The following is a 15448-nucleotide window of genomic DNA, read 5'->3' on the forward strand; positions in this document are numbered from 1 at the left end:
AGAAAGGACAGGAGATCTCACTTTATCTTACAGTGCCATATTCAGTTGCCTGTTGTCCCTATTCCCCTTGAGATGGTAAGCTTTGTGAAGACAAGATACCATGTGATTATACTTTTTCTCGGGTCTTTGGCTCCCAGCAGAAAATACAGACTCTTCAGAAAAACTGTGCTTAGTGAGTGGCACTGTCTTGCTCGGTTTCTGAGGTCTGTTGTATCAGGATCGCTCTGGAAGGTGTAGTTGTTTCTTTCTCGTTGCTAGGACAGAGTGCCTGAAGGAAGCGCCTTAAGAGAGGGTGTAATTATTTTGGCTCATGCTTTAGAGTCCCTCAGTCTGTCATAGCGGTGAGAACACATCTCTGCAGCCTCTGTGTCCATCTGCTGGGTCCTGTGCCTGACAGGCTCCATAATCTCAGAACAGTGTCATAGCTGGTGACCAGGTGTTCAGACACACTCTGAATCATAGTTGGAAGTGATGGATTTTTGAACAAAATAAAAATTAATTAAAAGTGTTGCAGAACGTTGCAAAAGCCTGACCTGTAAAGGACTGGCCGCATCAGCCAGTTCCCTTAGCGCCGGGCTGTGGGGAAGCTCTGAGTCACCTGGCAGCTTTGGTGTTTTGCTGTCTGTGTTTATCCTTGGCTTAGATGTCCTCTTCAGTACTAATGGTCGCTTTGTATGGTAGCAGGTCACAACAGGGTGACACACACAATCAGACATGCTGCAGACACTGTTGCTGACTCTACCACCTGTTAAAATGTAATTTTCCAGAAGGGTAGCCTCAGGTGTCAAGGGCCTTCTAGTCTTGAAGCCGGACCTTGAAGCACTGTCTTGTCCTGCTCTGCAGCGTGGCAGCGGACGCATTGTCTGATTCTGTTTCTCGGCGCAGCATTCCCACATCTCCACACTCCCTTTCGTCAGTCTTCAGATTTATTGCCCCATGTTTCTACCTGTTTTGCTTCAGTTCTGTTTCTCTCTGAGACCAGGTGTTGCTGGGTAGCCTTGGCAGTCTCAGGCTCCATGGACCGAAGGCTGGCCTTGCACTTGTGATCTTGTTTCCTCTACCTGTTGAGCTGTTGGGATTTTGAATATGGGCCGTAACCTGACTCAGCTTGGATTCTTGGTGAGAACTGCTGTCTGCGCCTGTCCTGGCAGTGTTTTCTCAGGCACAGGTAATGTCTTGAGCTCTTCTCCAGAGTGGCTCTTTTCAGATGTACTGCAGTCCTATTAGAGCCCACAGACCAGAGTCCTTGTGACTGCATAAGTGGCCTTCTCCGTGGTCTCCCAGAAGCTTCTGGATCTATCTTCAGCCTTTTCTCCTTCCCCTTTGCTTCCAAACTAACTCCTTACAAAGCTGTGCTGTCTAACACCTCGTCCAGCTCCAATGCTTTCTGCATATATATGGCTTTGAGGGTCTTCTTAAACGTTCCCGCATAGCCCCGGCTCCCGGGACATAAAGGTCTTACTAGTGCTGGACAGAGCGTGCTCTCCTTGCTGTGCTTTAAAGGCCTGGCTCCTCCAGCTCCGCCTGCCTCTGGCCTCTGCACCTGCCCCCAGGCTGCTCTGCACAAAGAACAGGCCAGACCCTGCAAACTCCACTCCTGCTGCTGCTCCTGCCTTGGGACCCGAGTCTTTCCCATGGTGCAGCAACGGGAGTGAGTGCTGGGCTCTGTGAGGAACGACACACTAGCTTTAGGCCTACCAATGAAAGTGGTTGAATCCTTCACTTTTAAAATTGTGGGGTTTTTGTTTTGTTTTGGTTTATGTGTGCTGGCATTTGAGCCTAGGCCTTGTATGTTAAATAAGAGTATACCCTTATCTGTATTTTGTGTAGTATTTCTGATTTCTGTCTTGAAATTCCTTAGGTTTGGAAATACTTTCCCTACCTTTTTTATCCTTTAAACATACAGTTACATCAATACTTCCTGAGACTAGCTAGTAGGGTTCAGAACCTTTAAAACCATAGCAAGGAACACATCATTTTTCCCTTCTCTTTCCTTCAGCCTCTTCTATGTTATTCTTCCACGTGCGTGTGCGCACACGCACGCATATAAGTATAATTCACTGTGTCTGTGTAGTGTTACTTGTATGTATATGATTTCAGGGTTGACCACTTGGAATAACCAGTTCTGGTCTTGTCCCTGGGGATAGTGACTCTCTGGAGGGATTAGCAGCCTGTAGATCTTTGTCTTGATTCTTTCCCTTTCTGATATATTGTGTATATAGTGTTGCTGCTTGGGTCTTGTTTAGGCAGCCATTTTGTTATGGTGAAAATGTTTTTCCTGTCTTAGTGTCTTCTTTCCATCCCCCAGTCCTTTTCCAAATTTCTGATGGTTAATGCAGATGATCAATTTGACAGGGCCTAGAATCTCCTGGAGATGAGCCTCTGGGCATGCCTTGGGGGGTTTTCTTGCTGACCTTAGATGAGTTAGGAAGACCCACCCTACTGTGCATAGCACCTTTCTAAGAGCTTGGGTATAGACAATGAAAAGGAGGTAACTGAGTGAAGTAGTACCGCTGCTCCCCTAGTCCTGATGGATGCAGTGACCAGCTGTTAGACAGAACCCCCAAACTGTGAGCCACAATAAACTTTGCCTAGGTCTGACACACTGAGGACTGGGTCAAAATCAAAATGTCAGTGTATTTTATCATAACAACAGGAAAAGTAGAACACCCCAAGCCTAAGCTACACAGAGAAACCCTGTCTCAAAAAAAACCAAACCAAAACAACAACAACAACAAAAAAGTTGCTATGACCATGGGAAAATAAATATTTGTGCTTTTTGGCTTTTAGTTCTTTTAATATTTACCCAGAAATGGAATGGCTGGATGTCTGGGTAATCTTATGTTTAATATAAAATTTTGTTTTATTTATTTATTTGCATGCTGTGTACATACACCATTGTGCATGTGGAAGTCAAAGGGCAACTTGTGGGTGAGTTTTTCTCCTTTACCCCCTAGGTCCTGGGGGTCAAACTCAGGTCATCAGGCTTCTGCGGAAAGTACTTTTGCCTGTGGAGCCATCTCCACCTCACTGACCTTTTTAAAAATAAAAACATTAATTTGTGTGTGTGTGTGTGTGAGTATATGAGTGTGTAAATGTGTGAACGTGTGTGTGAGTGTGTGTGAATGTGTGTGAGTGTATGTGTGTGAGTATATAACTGTGTGAGTGTGTGTGTGAGTATGAGTGTGTGTGTATGAGTGTGTGTATGTGAATGTGTGAACGTGTGTGAGTACATGAGTATGTGTGTATTTGTGTGAGTGTATGTGTGTGAGTGTGTAACTGTGTGTGAGTGTGAGTATATGAGTATGTGTATGTTGTGTATGTGTGAACGTGTGTGAGTACATGAGTGTGTGTGTATGTGTGAATGTGTGTGAGTGTTTGTGTGTGAGTGTGTAACTGTGTGTGTGTAAGTATATGAGTGTGTGTGTGTGTGTGTCTGTGTGTGTGCACTCCTTCCTCCACCTGGGGCCCAAGGTTGTCAGGCCTGGCAGCAGGCACCTTTGCCATCTCTGGCCTCCCCGTGTTCAACCCTTTGTTCCCAGTGCGGCCTCACTTTGCTCCCCACCAGCAGTGCAGTGGCTGTGGTGCTCCACGTCCTCCAGACGCTCAGTTCAGGGCATTTCTGTCGTGGCTCCTGGTCACTTTCAGTGCAGCCCTTTCTGGAGAGACTGCGTGAAAATCTCCATGAGAGAGCACGCCACGCTCATTCCTTTCTTCTTATCAGGTCGCAGTCTTTCCTCATCCTGTCTGCACGTCATTTTCTTTGGCATAAAAAACCCCCACAAAAACTAATAGCCATACAAATGGACATCGTAGCGGTGAATTACGTAAACTGCTCTGGCTCCTGGCAGGTGTCCACTGGCTGCACCAGCCCAAGAGTTCTGGAGTCTCGAATGAAAGGCATACACACCAGCTAATTTTGATATGCCTTGACTAGCTCAATGGTTGGGCACTTCTAAGCCTACCCGCATTTCCCCTGTGGTATTCCTGGCTTAACACCTTCTAAATCTACATTTTATCTTTCCTGCCCTGAGACCTTCTGGCCAGCCTCCCCACCCCCGGACCCCCATAGAGCCGCTTTTCCTTTCCACCTACATTGCTGGATGAGTTTTCTCTTGTAGCTCTTAAATCTGATCCTTCTCTCTGAGTCATGGTGATTCTCTTGTTCTTCTCCTCCCTCCCCCCCTCCCTCTCTCCCTCCCTTCCTCCCTCCCTCCCTCCCTCCCTCCCTCCCTCCCTCCCTCCCTCCCCCCTCCACATATACACACACACCCTTGCCCACTCAATCCAAAGGTCCTGCCTCTATCTCCCTGCCCAGCCGTTGAATGTACCCCAGTCAATTCTTTATTGCCAGTTGCAGCCAGCTGTGGGCAGGGACCCTCAGGTTTGGAAGCACAGCTTTTGGGAGCTGAATTAAGACAAAGCATTAGAACCAGTTCCCAACAGGGCATGGCATGCTATCTCCAAACGAACATGATGTGCTGACTCACTGTGGCCTTAATGTATACTCCTTAGAAATTTCACGTTTCTTTCCTTGACCTCCCTACCCAGTTCCCCTGACTATGCCTCTGCAGTCCTGAACCTGACTTCTGTGAGGCTTCCCAGTGGTGTGTGTGGCCTGCTCTCCTGTCTGGTGCTTTTCCTGGAAGGGAAGGAGCAGGATCTAGGCTAACTTATTACTGCTGTAGCTTAGAGTCTGTACATCATAGAGATGACTGAGGACTGTGTCAAAATCGTGACTTCGGGCAAAGTGCTAATTTTCCTGGGAAGCTTTTCCCCACCTTTCTTTAAGATACTGACTTCTTAAGCCTGGGTGGGGATTTTTGAAAATGGTCCATTGCACTTAAATCAGAGTTTACATTTTGCTTCTCTGAGTCCCCCCATGGGCACTGATTTAATTTCTGTAGAACACTGTTTCTGAGGAAGGCGCATGTGCCAGGAAAACCTGGCGTCCTCTTAGTTTAATGGGGAAGTCCACTTTGTGTGTCTCTGTGGTGCTTTCAGTTCCTTCTTGGGGTTTAATTGTTATTGTTATGAACTTGTAAATCTACTTCTAGTGAAAGAGGCCTCAGAAGGATGTCTGCTGACTGTGTGGAGAGAATATCGAACTGTGTCCAGGGTTACTAACAGAAGTGGTTAGCAATGGTAAAGAATGCCTGGCCTTATTTTTTAAAATATATACCTATATACATATATATATACATATACACATATATACACATATACGTATATATGTACATATATAATGAATATATAATGAATCTATATGTGAATGAGAGTACACTGCTGCTGTGTTTAGACACACTAGAAGAGGTCATTGGATTCCATTACAGATGGTTGTGAGCCACCATGTGGCTACTGGGAATTGAACTCAGGACCTCTGGAAGAGCAGTCAGTGCTCTTATTCACTGAGCCATCTCTCCAGCCCCCATGGCTGGCCTTCTTGGGAGAGCTATTGGGATGCTGTCCCTCAACTCATGGGCCCTAGACTGTGAAGATGTTCATGGCGCCCAGGGAGGGGCCTTGCCATCTAGGTGGCATAGGGTCAATGCCGATGCAAGGAAAATGAGTGCGTGAGTGGGTTCCAGTATGTTATGTTCTAGGTGCTGAGGCAGGAGGATTACTAGTTCAAATGAGATCCTTCTTCTGTAAAGAGGAGTATACCTCAGTGGCATGTGCTTGCCTAGCCTGTGCCTGGTTCAACCCCTAGTGCTGAAGCAGTCTGTTATATCTGGACTAGTGTCTCTTGGGGGCTGTTGTGACTGCTGACTGTTTTAAAGGCATTTTTGATGTTTTATGAAGGCTCACATTTGATTCCTGACGTGTCAGTTTTGGGGGACATTACCAGCCTGGGTTCCTTGGATACTTTACTCCTCTCAGTATGACTATGTCTCTTCAGAGGTCAAGTACACATCTAAAAGGAGATGGTCACAAGCTTTAGAAGCCCTGCTTTTTGCGGCCAGGGATAACCGGTTAGGGGGGTCAGAGTGCTTGCTGTGCAAGCTTGAGGATCTGAGTTCAAATCTCTATCGTCTCTCTGTGTAAAATGCTGGGTATGGCTGTGCATGTGCCTGTCATGCTAGTACTTTGTTGGGCAGAAACCAAGCCCTGCTGAGGCTTGGTGCTGGCTACCTGCCTGCGTTGTTTCAAGTTCAGAGAGAGACTTGTTTCAAGGACTGAGGTCGAGTGTGATGGAGCAGGGAGTCTCTCTCCTCCTTTGGCCTCTTTGTGTGTATAATGCCACACCCACATACTCATATACAACTCACATGTACCACTTACATGTTGCACATACCAAAAATAACACACACACACACACACACACTCATACATACACACACACACACACACACACACACACACTCATACATACACACACACACACACACACTCATACATACACACACACACACACACACACACACACTCTTACTTTCTATAGAGTTCTCAACATGTCCCCATTTTTTCATAGCCATGAGAAGGAGTGAAGAGTTGTGTGTGGTGGCAGATGCCAGGAATGAAGCAGTGTAGATGCTCCGACACAAAGATTGTAAGTCTGGGGGCTGGAGAGATAGATGGCCCAGTGCTTCCAGAGACCCTGAGTTCACTTCCCAGCACCCACATAGCGGTTCGGAGCTCTCTGTAACTCCAGTTCCAGGGAACACAACACTCTCACACATACATACATATATATGCAAAACACCAAATGTACATGAAATTGTAAATAAATAAACGAATAAATGAATTTATAATGCAAGGCCAGGTTGGTATAAATATAGCAAGTCTCTGGGTTGTATGGGAGGCATATAGAGAGGAAGGAAGGGAGAAGGGGAATGAGAGAGGAGGGGGAAGGAGGGGGAGAGGGAGGGAGGGAGGGAGAGTATGTGTGTATACATGTGTGTAAGTGAGGGGGGGGGAGAGAGAGAATAGCTAGATTTGGTGATGTACTCCTCTAATTCTAACACTTGGGATGTAGAGGCAGAAAGATTAGGAGTTCAAGGTCAGTTTCAGCTATGTAGTGAGTTTGAGGCCGAGCTGGAATACATATCAAGTCACATACTAGCTAGGGCTACAGAGTGAGAGACAGTCTCAAAATAAACATAAAACAAAACAACAGTCAAGGAAAAAAAAAAAGGAATTAAGCTCTCACTAATATACATATTGTAATAGAGAAGAACCTTCTGAAACATTTCACTGAGTCATAAATGGTCAAATACCATATGATGCCACTGAGGGAGGCACCTGGAATAGGCAAATTACAGGCAAGCAGGCGAAGTTACCAAAGGCCAGGGAGGGGGAAGCTGGAGGAGTTATTTAACGGAGGAGTTTCTGTTGATGAAATAGAGAGTATTGCTGTCTGCAAGACCCTGAGTACACAGTGCTATAGGACATACACTAAAAGCGGCCACATGGGGCTGGTGAGATGGCTAGATGCTAACACTTCTTGCCGTGCAAGCCTTGACCCGTGTTTGATTCCTGGAATTTATGAGGTAGAAGAAGAGAACTGACTTTGTTTTGTTTGTTTTGATTTTTGAGACAGGCTTTCTCTTTGTAGCCCTGGCTGTTCTAGAACTCACTCTATAGACCAGGCTGGCCTTGAACTCAGAGATCTGCCTGTCTCTGTTTCCTGAGTGCTGGGTTCAAAGGCGTGTGCTGACAATAGACTCTTTTAAAAGTTATTGTCTTTTTAACACACACACACACACACACACACACACACACACACACACACACACACACACACACACTCAGTAAAATATAATAAAAATTAAAAATGGTTAAGAATGGTGAATTTTAGCCGGGCGGTGGTGGCGCACGCCTGTAATCCCAGCACTCTGGGAGGTAGAGGCAGGTGGATTTCTGAGTTCGAGGCCAGCCTGGTCTACAGAGTGAGTTCCAGGACAGCCAGGGCTATACAGAGAAACCCTGTCTCAAAAAAACCAAATCCAAAAAAAAAAAAAAACCAAAAATAGAATGGTGAATTTTATTATGTGTACTTTTCATGGATTTATAAAACTAACAAAGGATCAGTTTGATGTTGATAGACAGATTTTTACTATTTGTGATTCATATTTAAACTGTAGCCCCTCTGCTCTAGACACAGCCTTGCGGCCACCTGGAGGATGGTGGGTGACAAAGCTGTGGTCCCTTCTTGGGCGCCCTGCCTGCTGACCCCTGCTCATTGGTTGGGCCCATCCTGGGCATGAGCAGCAGTTCTCCCCAGCTCTTAGGCTGGAGAGCAGTGTGGACCCCCCTGCCTCAGCGTAGATGGCGTGTTTGGCTGTGTGCTGACTCCTAGTGTCGGATGCGCGCCTCTGAGTTTACACTGGGCTACGCCCTTCTTCCCAGGTACCCCAGGAACAGTCAGGCACGCCCCTGTTCTCTCCACTTCTGCTTCCTCGTAGCTTTCTAGGGTTGCCTATCCTGGCTTGTTCAGAGTCTTCATCTTCTGACTGTGAAACCCAGAGGTGCAACTGACCTTGGATGAGCCTTGGAGCCAATACCTATCCTGTCTAATCATGCAAGAGAAAGATGCCCTTTCCCTTTGTTTACAAGGGGCCAGGTCCTTTGGGTGATGCGTTGCTTAATTTGTACAGTGCTTTACCCTGCTCAGTGTACCCCTGCAGGTCTCTGTAGGAGAGCTGCTGGTCAGTGGGTTGTTCCATACGCCTGGAGGAGTGCTGTGATTCAGGGGTATCAGTGTAGGGCTCATCAGATGAGCAGAGACCAAACTCCATTTCATCACACTAGCTGTGTTCTGGTTCAAGTGACAACACTTTAACAAAGGACACTTTGGTCCTAGAGATTCAGCATTTGAGCTGTGGCTGACACTAATTGAGTCATCTTATATGCACATTTTACATGTTATTTCAGTGTGTGTGTGTGTGTTCATGCACATACATGTGTTTGTGCAGGCCAGAGGTCAGGTGTCTTCTTCAATTGCTTCGTGTCTTATTTTTTGAGAAAGAATCCTTCAGTGAAGCGGGAGCTCACCGATTGGGTTAGAATGGCTGACCATTGGGCCACAGGATTCTCCTGTCTCTGATTTCCCAGACCTGGGATAACATGGGCGCTGTTGTACGAGGTGTTAAGTCGGTGTCTCATTGTGGAGCTCTGGCTGGCCTGGACTTTATATAGAGACCAGGTTAGCTTTGACTCCCAGTGATCCACCTGCATCAACCTTCTAAGTGCTGGATTAAAGGCATGTACCACTACATCCAGCTGTACCTGGCTTTTTTACATCTGAGCTAAAGTCTTCTTGTTGTTAACCAAGCCCATGCAAGCCCACTGAGCCCATGCAAAGTATGAACTTTTGGCATTGCCAATGAAAGCCAAGACTTGTTAGAAACTTCCAAAAGCTGGTTCTGTTCGTCAGCTACAGACATGGTCTCCGGTAGCGGCCCCCCCCCCCCCCCCCCAGCGCCCTTCCTGGCCCTTCCTTGCTGCGGTTACTCTTGGCACTCTGGCGTGCTTCTGGAACTTTCCCCACACTTCAAGACAGAGCACTGTAGACTTCAAAATTAAATTATAGGCGCTGCTTGCAATAAGAGGCAGGTGAGCTGTACTTTAAATAGAGCATATTAATTCTGGAGTGGAGCCCTGCTGGGATAATTCTTATCATCAGTGGCATGCTGACTGGCTTGAAGAGGCTCCTCGTGGTAAGCAATTTGCAAACTGGAAAGGTGAAAACAGGCTTTACAGGAAAGTGTTCCAGTATTCAAGGTCACAGGGAGGGCACTGCAACTTTTGAGCAGAATGTGAGTTACTTGAAGGGTAATGTGCTCCTCAGAGTCCCCTGCCTTGTTAGCAGAGGGTACTGTGCTCCTGAGTCCCCTGTGCTGGTGTTTGAATGTAGCTTTTCTTGGATGCGAATAAATCTCTTGCAGATAGGGAAGTGCTGACAGGCCAAAAAATGACTCTACCTGAGTCCAGTTTGATGAACCAGTGAGTTTTTTGGGTTACTCCCAGAAGCATGGCTGGCTCAGGGGAAGCTGTATCACAGAAAGTTACCCCAGTATAGGTGATGACTCAACAAAGCTGCATCCCCGGGGCTTACTGTGCAACATTCAGGCAGCTCCACTAAAGTCTCCCTCCCCTCTCCCCTCTTCCCCTCATCTCCCCTCCCCTCTCCTCCCCTCCCCTCCCCTCCCCTCCCGTCCCCTCAGCAGGTGCTTGCTGCCTTCATCACTTTGGATGAGGCCCTGTGAATCTTGTAACTTTCTTGAGCTTCCTAGTCCTTGTAAGTCTTCAGTCTCGCTCCTTCCTGGACAGGATGGTTCAGTTTGTAGGAAAGAGCAGAGAGGCAGAGAAGGGTCTGCAGCCTTTTCTGTGTGGTTGTATAGTCCATGGGTTTCTTGTATGAGGGCTGAGAGTGAACTGCTCTTTCTCTTTCTTCCTGAGAAGTTTTTTCAGAAACATGAAGCCAGTGCAACGGTTCAGCGGAGGGCTCTGGTTACCAAGCCCAACAATCGGAGTTCTGCCTCTGGAAGCCACATGTTGGAAGGAGAAAACTTACTCCTGCAAGTTGTCCTCTGTTGTTTGCACACATATATGGTGGACACACACACACACACACACACACACAATATAAGTAACAAAGTTAAATATCCTAGCAGGGTGACTGGGTCCCCAAATCCTTACACATTTATATATCCACATTTAGGTGCTGCTGGTCCAGAAAGGGGAAGAGACGGCGACCCAGCACCTCCTCTTAGCCCTGGGCCTGGGTTATCTCATGTCAGGCTGCCATTGCTGGGCTCACATGTGGGCCTTGTGCTCCACACTCTACCTGCCCTTCTCTCCAGGCGGCCCGTAATCCCAGTCCGCCTATTCTGTGCTCATGGGATAGGAAGCAGGGTTAGCATGATTCTGTGCCTACCCAAGGCTGCATAGCTGAGTGATCGCGTCCCGTTTGTCCTGTGTGCTGGATTGGATGGAGTCCTGCTCTCTCTCCTCCACTGGAATGCCGCAGCTAGCCTAAGTCGGTTAAGCCGGAGCAGGAGACTGAGCTTCTTAATCCCGTGTAGCTTTTGCAGCTGTGCATATTTGCATTCCTCTGGCAGAAAACCTCAATGACTGCGTCTCAGTGCTGGAGGGATGGAAGGCTCAATGGTTAGGAGCACTGGCTGCTCTTCCAGGGGACCTGGGTTTGATTCCCAGTACCCAGCTCACAATTGTCTGTAACTCCAGTTCTAAAGGATTTGGCATCTTTTCACAGACATACATGTAGACAGAACATCAAAGCGCATAATAATAATAATAATATAATGATATAATGATAATTAAAAAATGTTAATAAAAAAGAAAGCTGGGTTTGGCCCTGGCTCTGCCCTGGTAGAAATCAAACAGTTGTAAGCATGCTCATTTTGAAGGTGGCAGAGACAGAATATGGTTTGAGTGGCTTCGTTTGGCACCACACTCCTGCTCACCTGTGCTACTTAGTAACAGTTACATTAACAAGGCGGGACCTGTCCCTGCTTTGCCTTTGCAGAGGCAGCCTTGGTTTGAGTGAGGTCAGTTATGGAATGTTTGGGCAATGGCTGGTGCAGTTAATACCCAAGAGCTGGTGGCCGTCGTTGCAGTACTGACCATAGCGTGAAGAAGTGTCGATGAGCCAGTGCTGTGAAGAAAGCTGACCACAAAATGAGGAGCACCCTGGGATTTCAACTCCCAAGTGATGCGAGCTTCTGGATAAGGAAGGTAGACCTGAGGAGGCGCCGGTAGGAATGGCTCCACACGCCTTATTTAGCCTTCCCATGGCCTTACATTTGTTCCTGTCCTAATTAATACCAAGTAGTTGGCCATTGAGGAAGCTCTCCTGAGGATCTAGAAAGGAGGGTGATTATTCATGTTCAAGGATGTTTTCTTTGTGAGAGGAAGCAGCACATTCTTTGTAATCAAGATAGAGCAAAATTGTATCCTACCAGGAAGCCGCCAGAAATAACACTCAACATTGAGAAGACTGAATGAATAAGTAATAATACAAAATTCTTCCAAGGACTTTCGAATCTGGGAAATGTTCATGATTTAGGGAAAACTGAATCAAGACACAGAATTGTACGAATGTATGTGTGCATATATAATAATATACCACCTAATGTAGTTTATTGTTGCTGAGGTGGGGTGGGATCTTGCTATGTTGCCCAGGCTCACTTTGAACTTGCTTGGCTCAAACTCCAACTCTTGCCTCAGCTACCCGGTTAGCCAGGGCTGCGGGCCCATGGCCTCCTGTGTGGCTTCCAGAGCTCTCTGCTCATAGTCCTGGGAGCTGCAGCTCCGGGCCAGTCTCCCCGGCCAGCATGTCAGGATGACAATGGCAGCCTGGTTCCTGCTGCTGCTGCAGGGTGGCAGCTGCTCTGTCTCCCAGCTCCAGCTGCTGGCTTCTTTAGAAGTGGCCACATCACTCTAGTCTTTGCTTCCCCAGTCACGTGACCTCTCCTGTGGCTCAGTCTCTGCCTTCTTCTGAAGACGCATGTTGTGTCCACAGGAATTGACATTTTCAGAGTTGCCCGGAACGACAGCTTGCAGGCTTCATGACACACTGCTCCTTCTCTCCCCAGAGCCCGTGTTCTGGGTCTACGTGAAGGAGGTGCTCAGCAAGCATGAGCTGCAGCGCTTCTACTCCCTGCACCACATCACCGCGGACGTCGGCCGAGGCCGGGCCTGGCTGCGCTGCGCCCTCAATGAGCACTCCCTCGAGCGCTACCTGCACATGCTGCTGGCCGACCGGGCCAGGCTCAGGTATCCGCACGGTGGCCCTAGAACCCATCCAGGGAGAAGGGGCCTCCCCACTGCAGCCCTGCTGGCACTCCCTTGGTAGGAGGGCAAATGCCACAGGACTAGAAGGGACCCTGTGTGGCACCAGGAGCCAGCACTGCATCAGAGCTTGCTGTGATCAAGGCTTGGGTACAGACAGCTGTTGCCTCAGGGCACAGACTGCTCCTCACTCTGCGGAATTTTAATTTGGGATTCTTTAGTGTACTCAATTCCAAACGGACCAAAAGATATGGAAACTTAGTTTATTCTTTTGTTTATTTCAAGACAAATTCTTACATGTAGTCCAGGCTAGCCTGGAACTCACTGTTATAGCCCAGGCTAGCCTGTTTCTCTAGTGATGGAATTAAAGGCCTGTGTGACCAGGCCTGCTCAGAGTATGAGACATCAGGGATGGAAGTACTTTGTTTTTTATAAAATGCTTCTTATTTTTTAATCATGTGCTATTTTTTTCTTAAGCATAAAGTTTACTCAGGTCAGCTTGTGGACTACAGTAAGCAACACTAGAGACAACTCAGGTCTGAGTTGGCCTCTTTCTTTCTTTCTTTCTTTCTTTCTTTCTTTCTTTCTTTCTTTCTTTCTTTCTTTCTTTCTTTTTTTCTTTCTTTCTTTCTTTCTTTCTATTTTATTTTATTTTATTTTATTTTATTTTATTTTATTTTATTTTTTTTGGTTTTCTTGAGACAGGGTTTCTCTGTATAGCCCTGGCTATCATGGCACTCTCTCTGTAGACTAGGCTGGCCTTAGACTCAGAAATCCGCCTGCATCTGTCTCCCCAGTGCTGGGATTCCAGGCGTGCGGCACCACTGCCCAGCGAGTTGGCCACTTTCATTTCTTCATGTTGTTACTTGCCTGTGAGGATGGTAGACATCAGTTTGTGTCACCTGATGACCCAAGGAGCTATGATCAGTCCTCTCTGGGGCCTGGGTAACTTCCATGTTAGCATGACCTAGACTTGACGCTCGGATTCTGTTAATGCAGTAAGCTGGCTTCTGAGCTCTGTGGCAGACCCTTGATCTCAATCCTGCCAGTTTCTGCAGGCTCAGGTCCCCCTTCCTGCTTCTGTGGTTCCCCACCCCCACCACCTTCTTCTCAGCTTTACTCTTGTCTTTCCTGGAACTCTGGCCACATACTCCTGCATGTTGGCAGAGGCTCCATCCTGTGCTGCCTGCATTCCCCTGTGATGTAATTCTACCAGGGATTCTGTGGGTGCTCTGGGATTAAAGACAGCTGGACATTGCTGGCCACACAGACATGTAACTCTGAGTTCAACTCCCGGATCTCATGGGAGTGGAAGGAGAGAGAACTGACTTCTGAAAAGTTTCTGTGGACCCCTACATGTGTGCCAAATTCACATACATCCTACATACACATACATATATAATAATAAAAATAAAATTAAAATAACAAAGAAGACAGTTAAAACCAACAGTAACTACAATCCACATAAAAAGAGCTAGCGCAGTAGTGCGTGCCCCAGTGATGAGGAGGCAGAGGCAGGTGGATCCGGGGAATCGTGGGCCACCCAGCCTAGCCTACTAGGCCAGTGAGAGACCCTGTCTCAGAGAAGGCAAATGGATCCTATGGAATTAAACGGGAGGTAGTTCTCCACCTCTGTACGCAAGCACATTCGTGGACACACACACATACACATTCTCTCACATACTCACACACACTCTTACACTCTCACACAATTCACACACACACACTTTCACACATGTTCTCTCACATACCCATACTCACACACATTTTCTTTCACACATTTTCTCCCCCCCACAGAGATTTTCTCTCACACATACTTACACATAACTCTCTCGTACACATAACACTCTCTCATATATACACACTCTCTTACACACAGACATGCACTCTCACACACTCTCTCACATACACACTCTCACAATCCCCTCTCTCTCACACACACACTCTCTTTCATTCTTTTTCACACACACACACACACTCTCACATATTCTCTTATTTTCACATACATCTTATATACAAAGTTTTCTCTCACATATACTTACACGCTCTCACACACAATTTCTTACATATACACCTTCTTTCTCACACACACACTCTCTCACACACTCTCTCTTCCCCACACACTCTCATACACACTCTTACATACATACACACTCTCATACACACACTCTCTCACACATATACACTCTACACACACAACACTCACATATATTTTCTCTCTTACACACTCATACACACTCTCATAAACACTCTCACACACATACACACTCTTTCTATACACACACATACTCTCTCAATCTCTCATACACTCACACTCTGACACACTCACACTTTCTGTCTTTCACACACACTCACACACTTTCATTCTCTCTCATACATACATACATACATACATACATACTTCAGATGGATTTACATGTACAAAAGCTAGTTCAGGGTTTTAGCTGATCCCACTTTGCTGTGGAATTGAGTGTGATGACAGTGCTGACCTGACAAGGTTTGTAACCTTGCTGTCATGCTCCCTCTCCTTGTCTTCAGTCATATCAGCAGCTTCTCTTCGCCATCTCTTGCTGGACTGTAGGCCACTCAGTACTGAGTGAGTACTGAGGCTGCATTTACAATTTTGTTACCTGGCATTGAGGAGTCCGGTGGTTTATTGCCTAACAAAGTCATATAAAGTGCTTAGAAATTA

The 15448-nt window shown here is 46.8% G+C and overlaps 1 protein-coding gene across 3 annotated transcripts in view; it reads left to right on the top strand.

Annotated features, from left to right (window-relative positions):
* Positions 1-15448, top strand: part of Snx29 (sorting nexin 29) — a 397982-nt gene that overhangs the window by 53051 nt on the left and 329483 nt on the right. For all 3 annotated transcript variants that reach the window (XM_052197693.1, XM_052197692.1, XM_052197691.1), the window contains exon 5: positions 12561-12741. In XM_052197693.1, the coding sequence (XP_052053653.1) occupies positions 12561-12741 (181 nt within the window). The remainder of the gene's footprint in view (positions 1-12560; positions 12742-15448) is intronic.

The sequence above is a fragment of the Apodemus sylvaticus genome, chromosome 10, assembly GCF_947179515.1.
Source record: "Apodemus sylvaticus chromosome 10, mApoSyl1.1, whole genome shotgun sequence".
In the NCBI taxonomy this organism is placed as follows: domain Eukaryota; kingdom Metazoa; phylum Chordata; class Mammalia; order Rodentia; family Muridae; genus Apodemus; species Apodemus sylvaticus.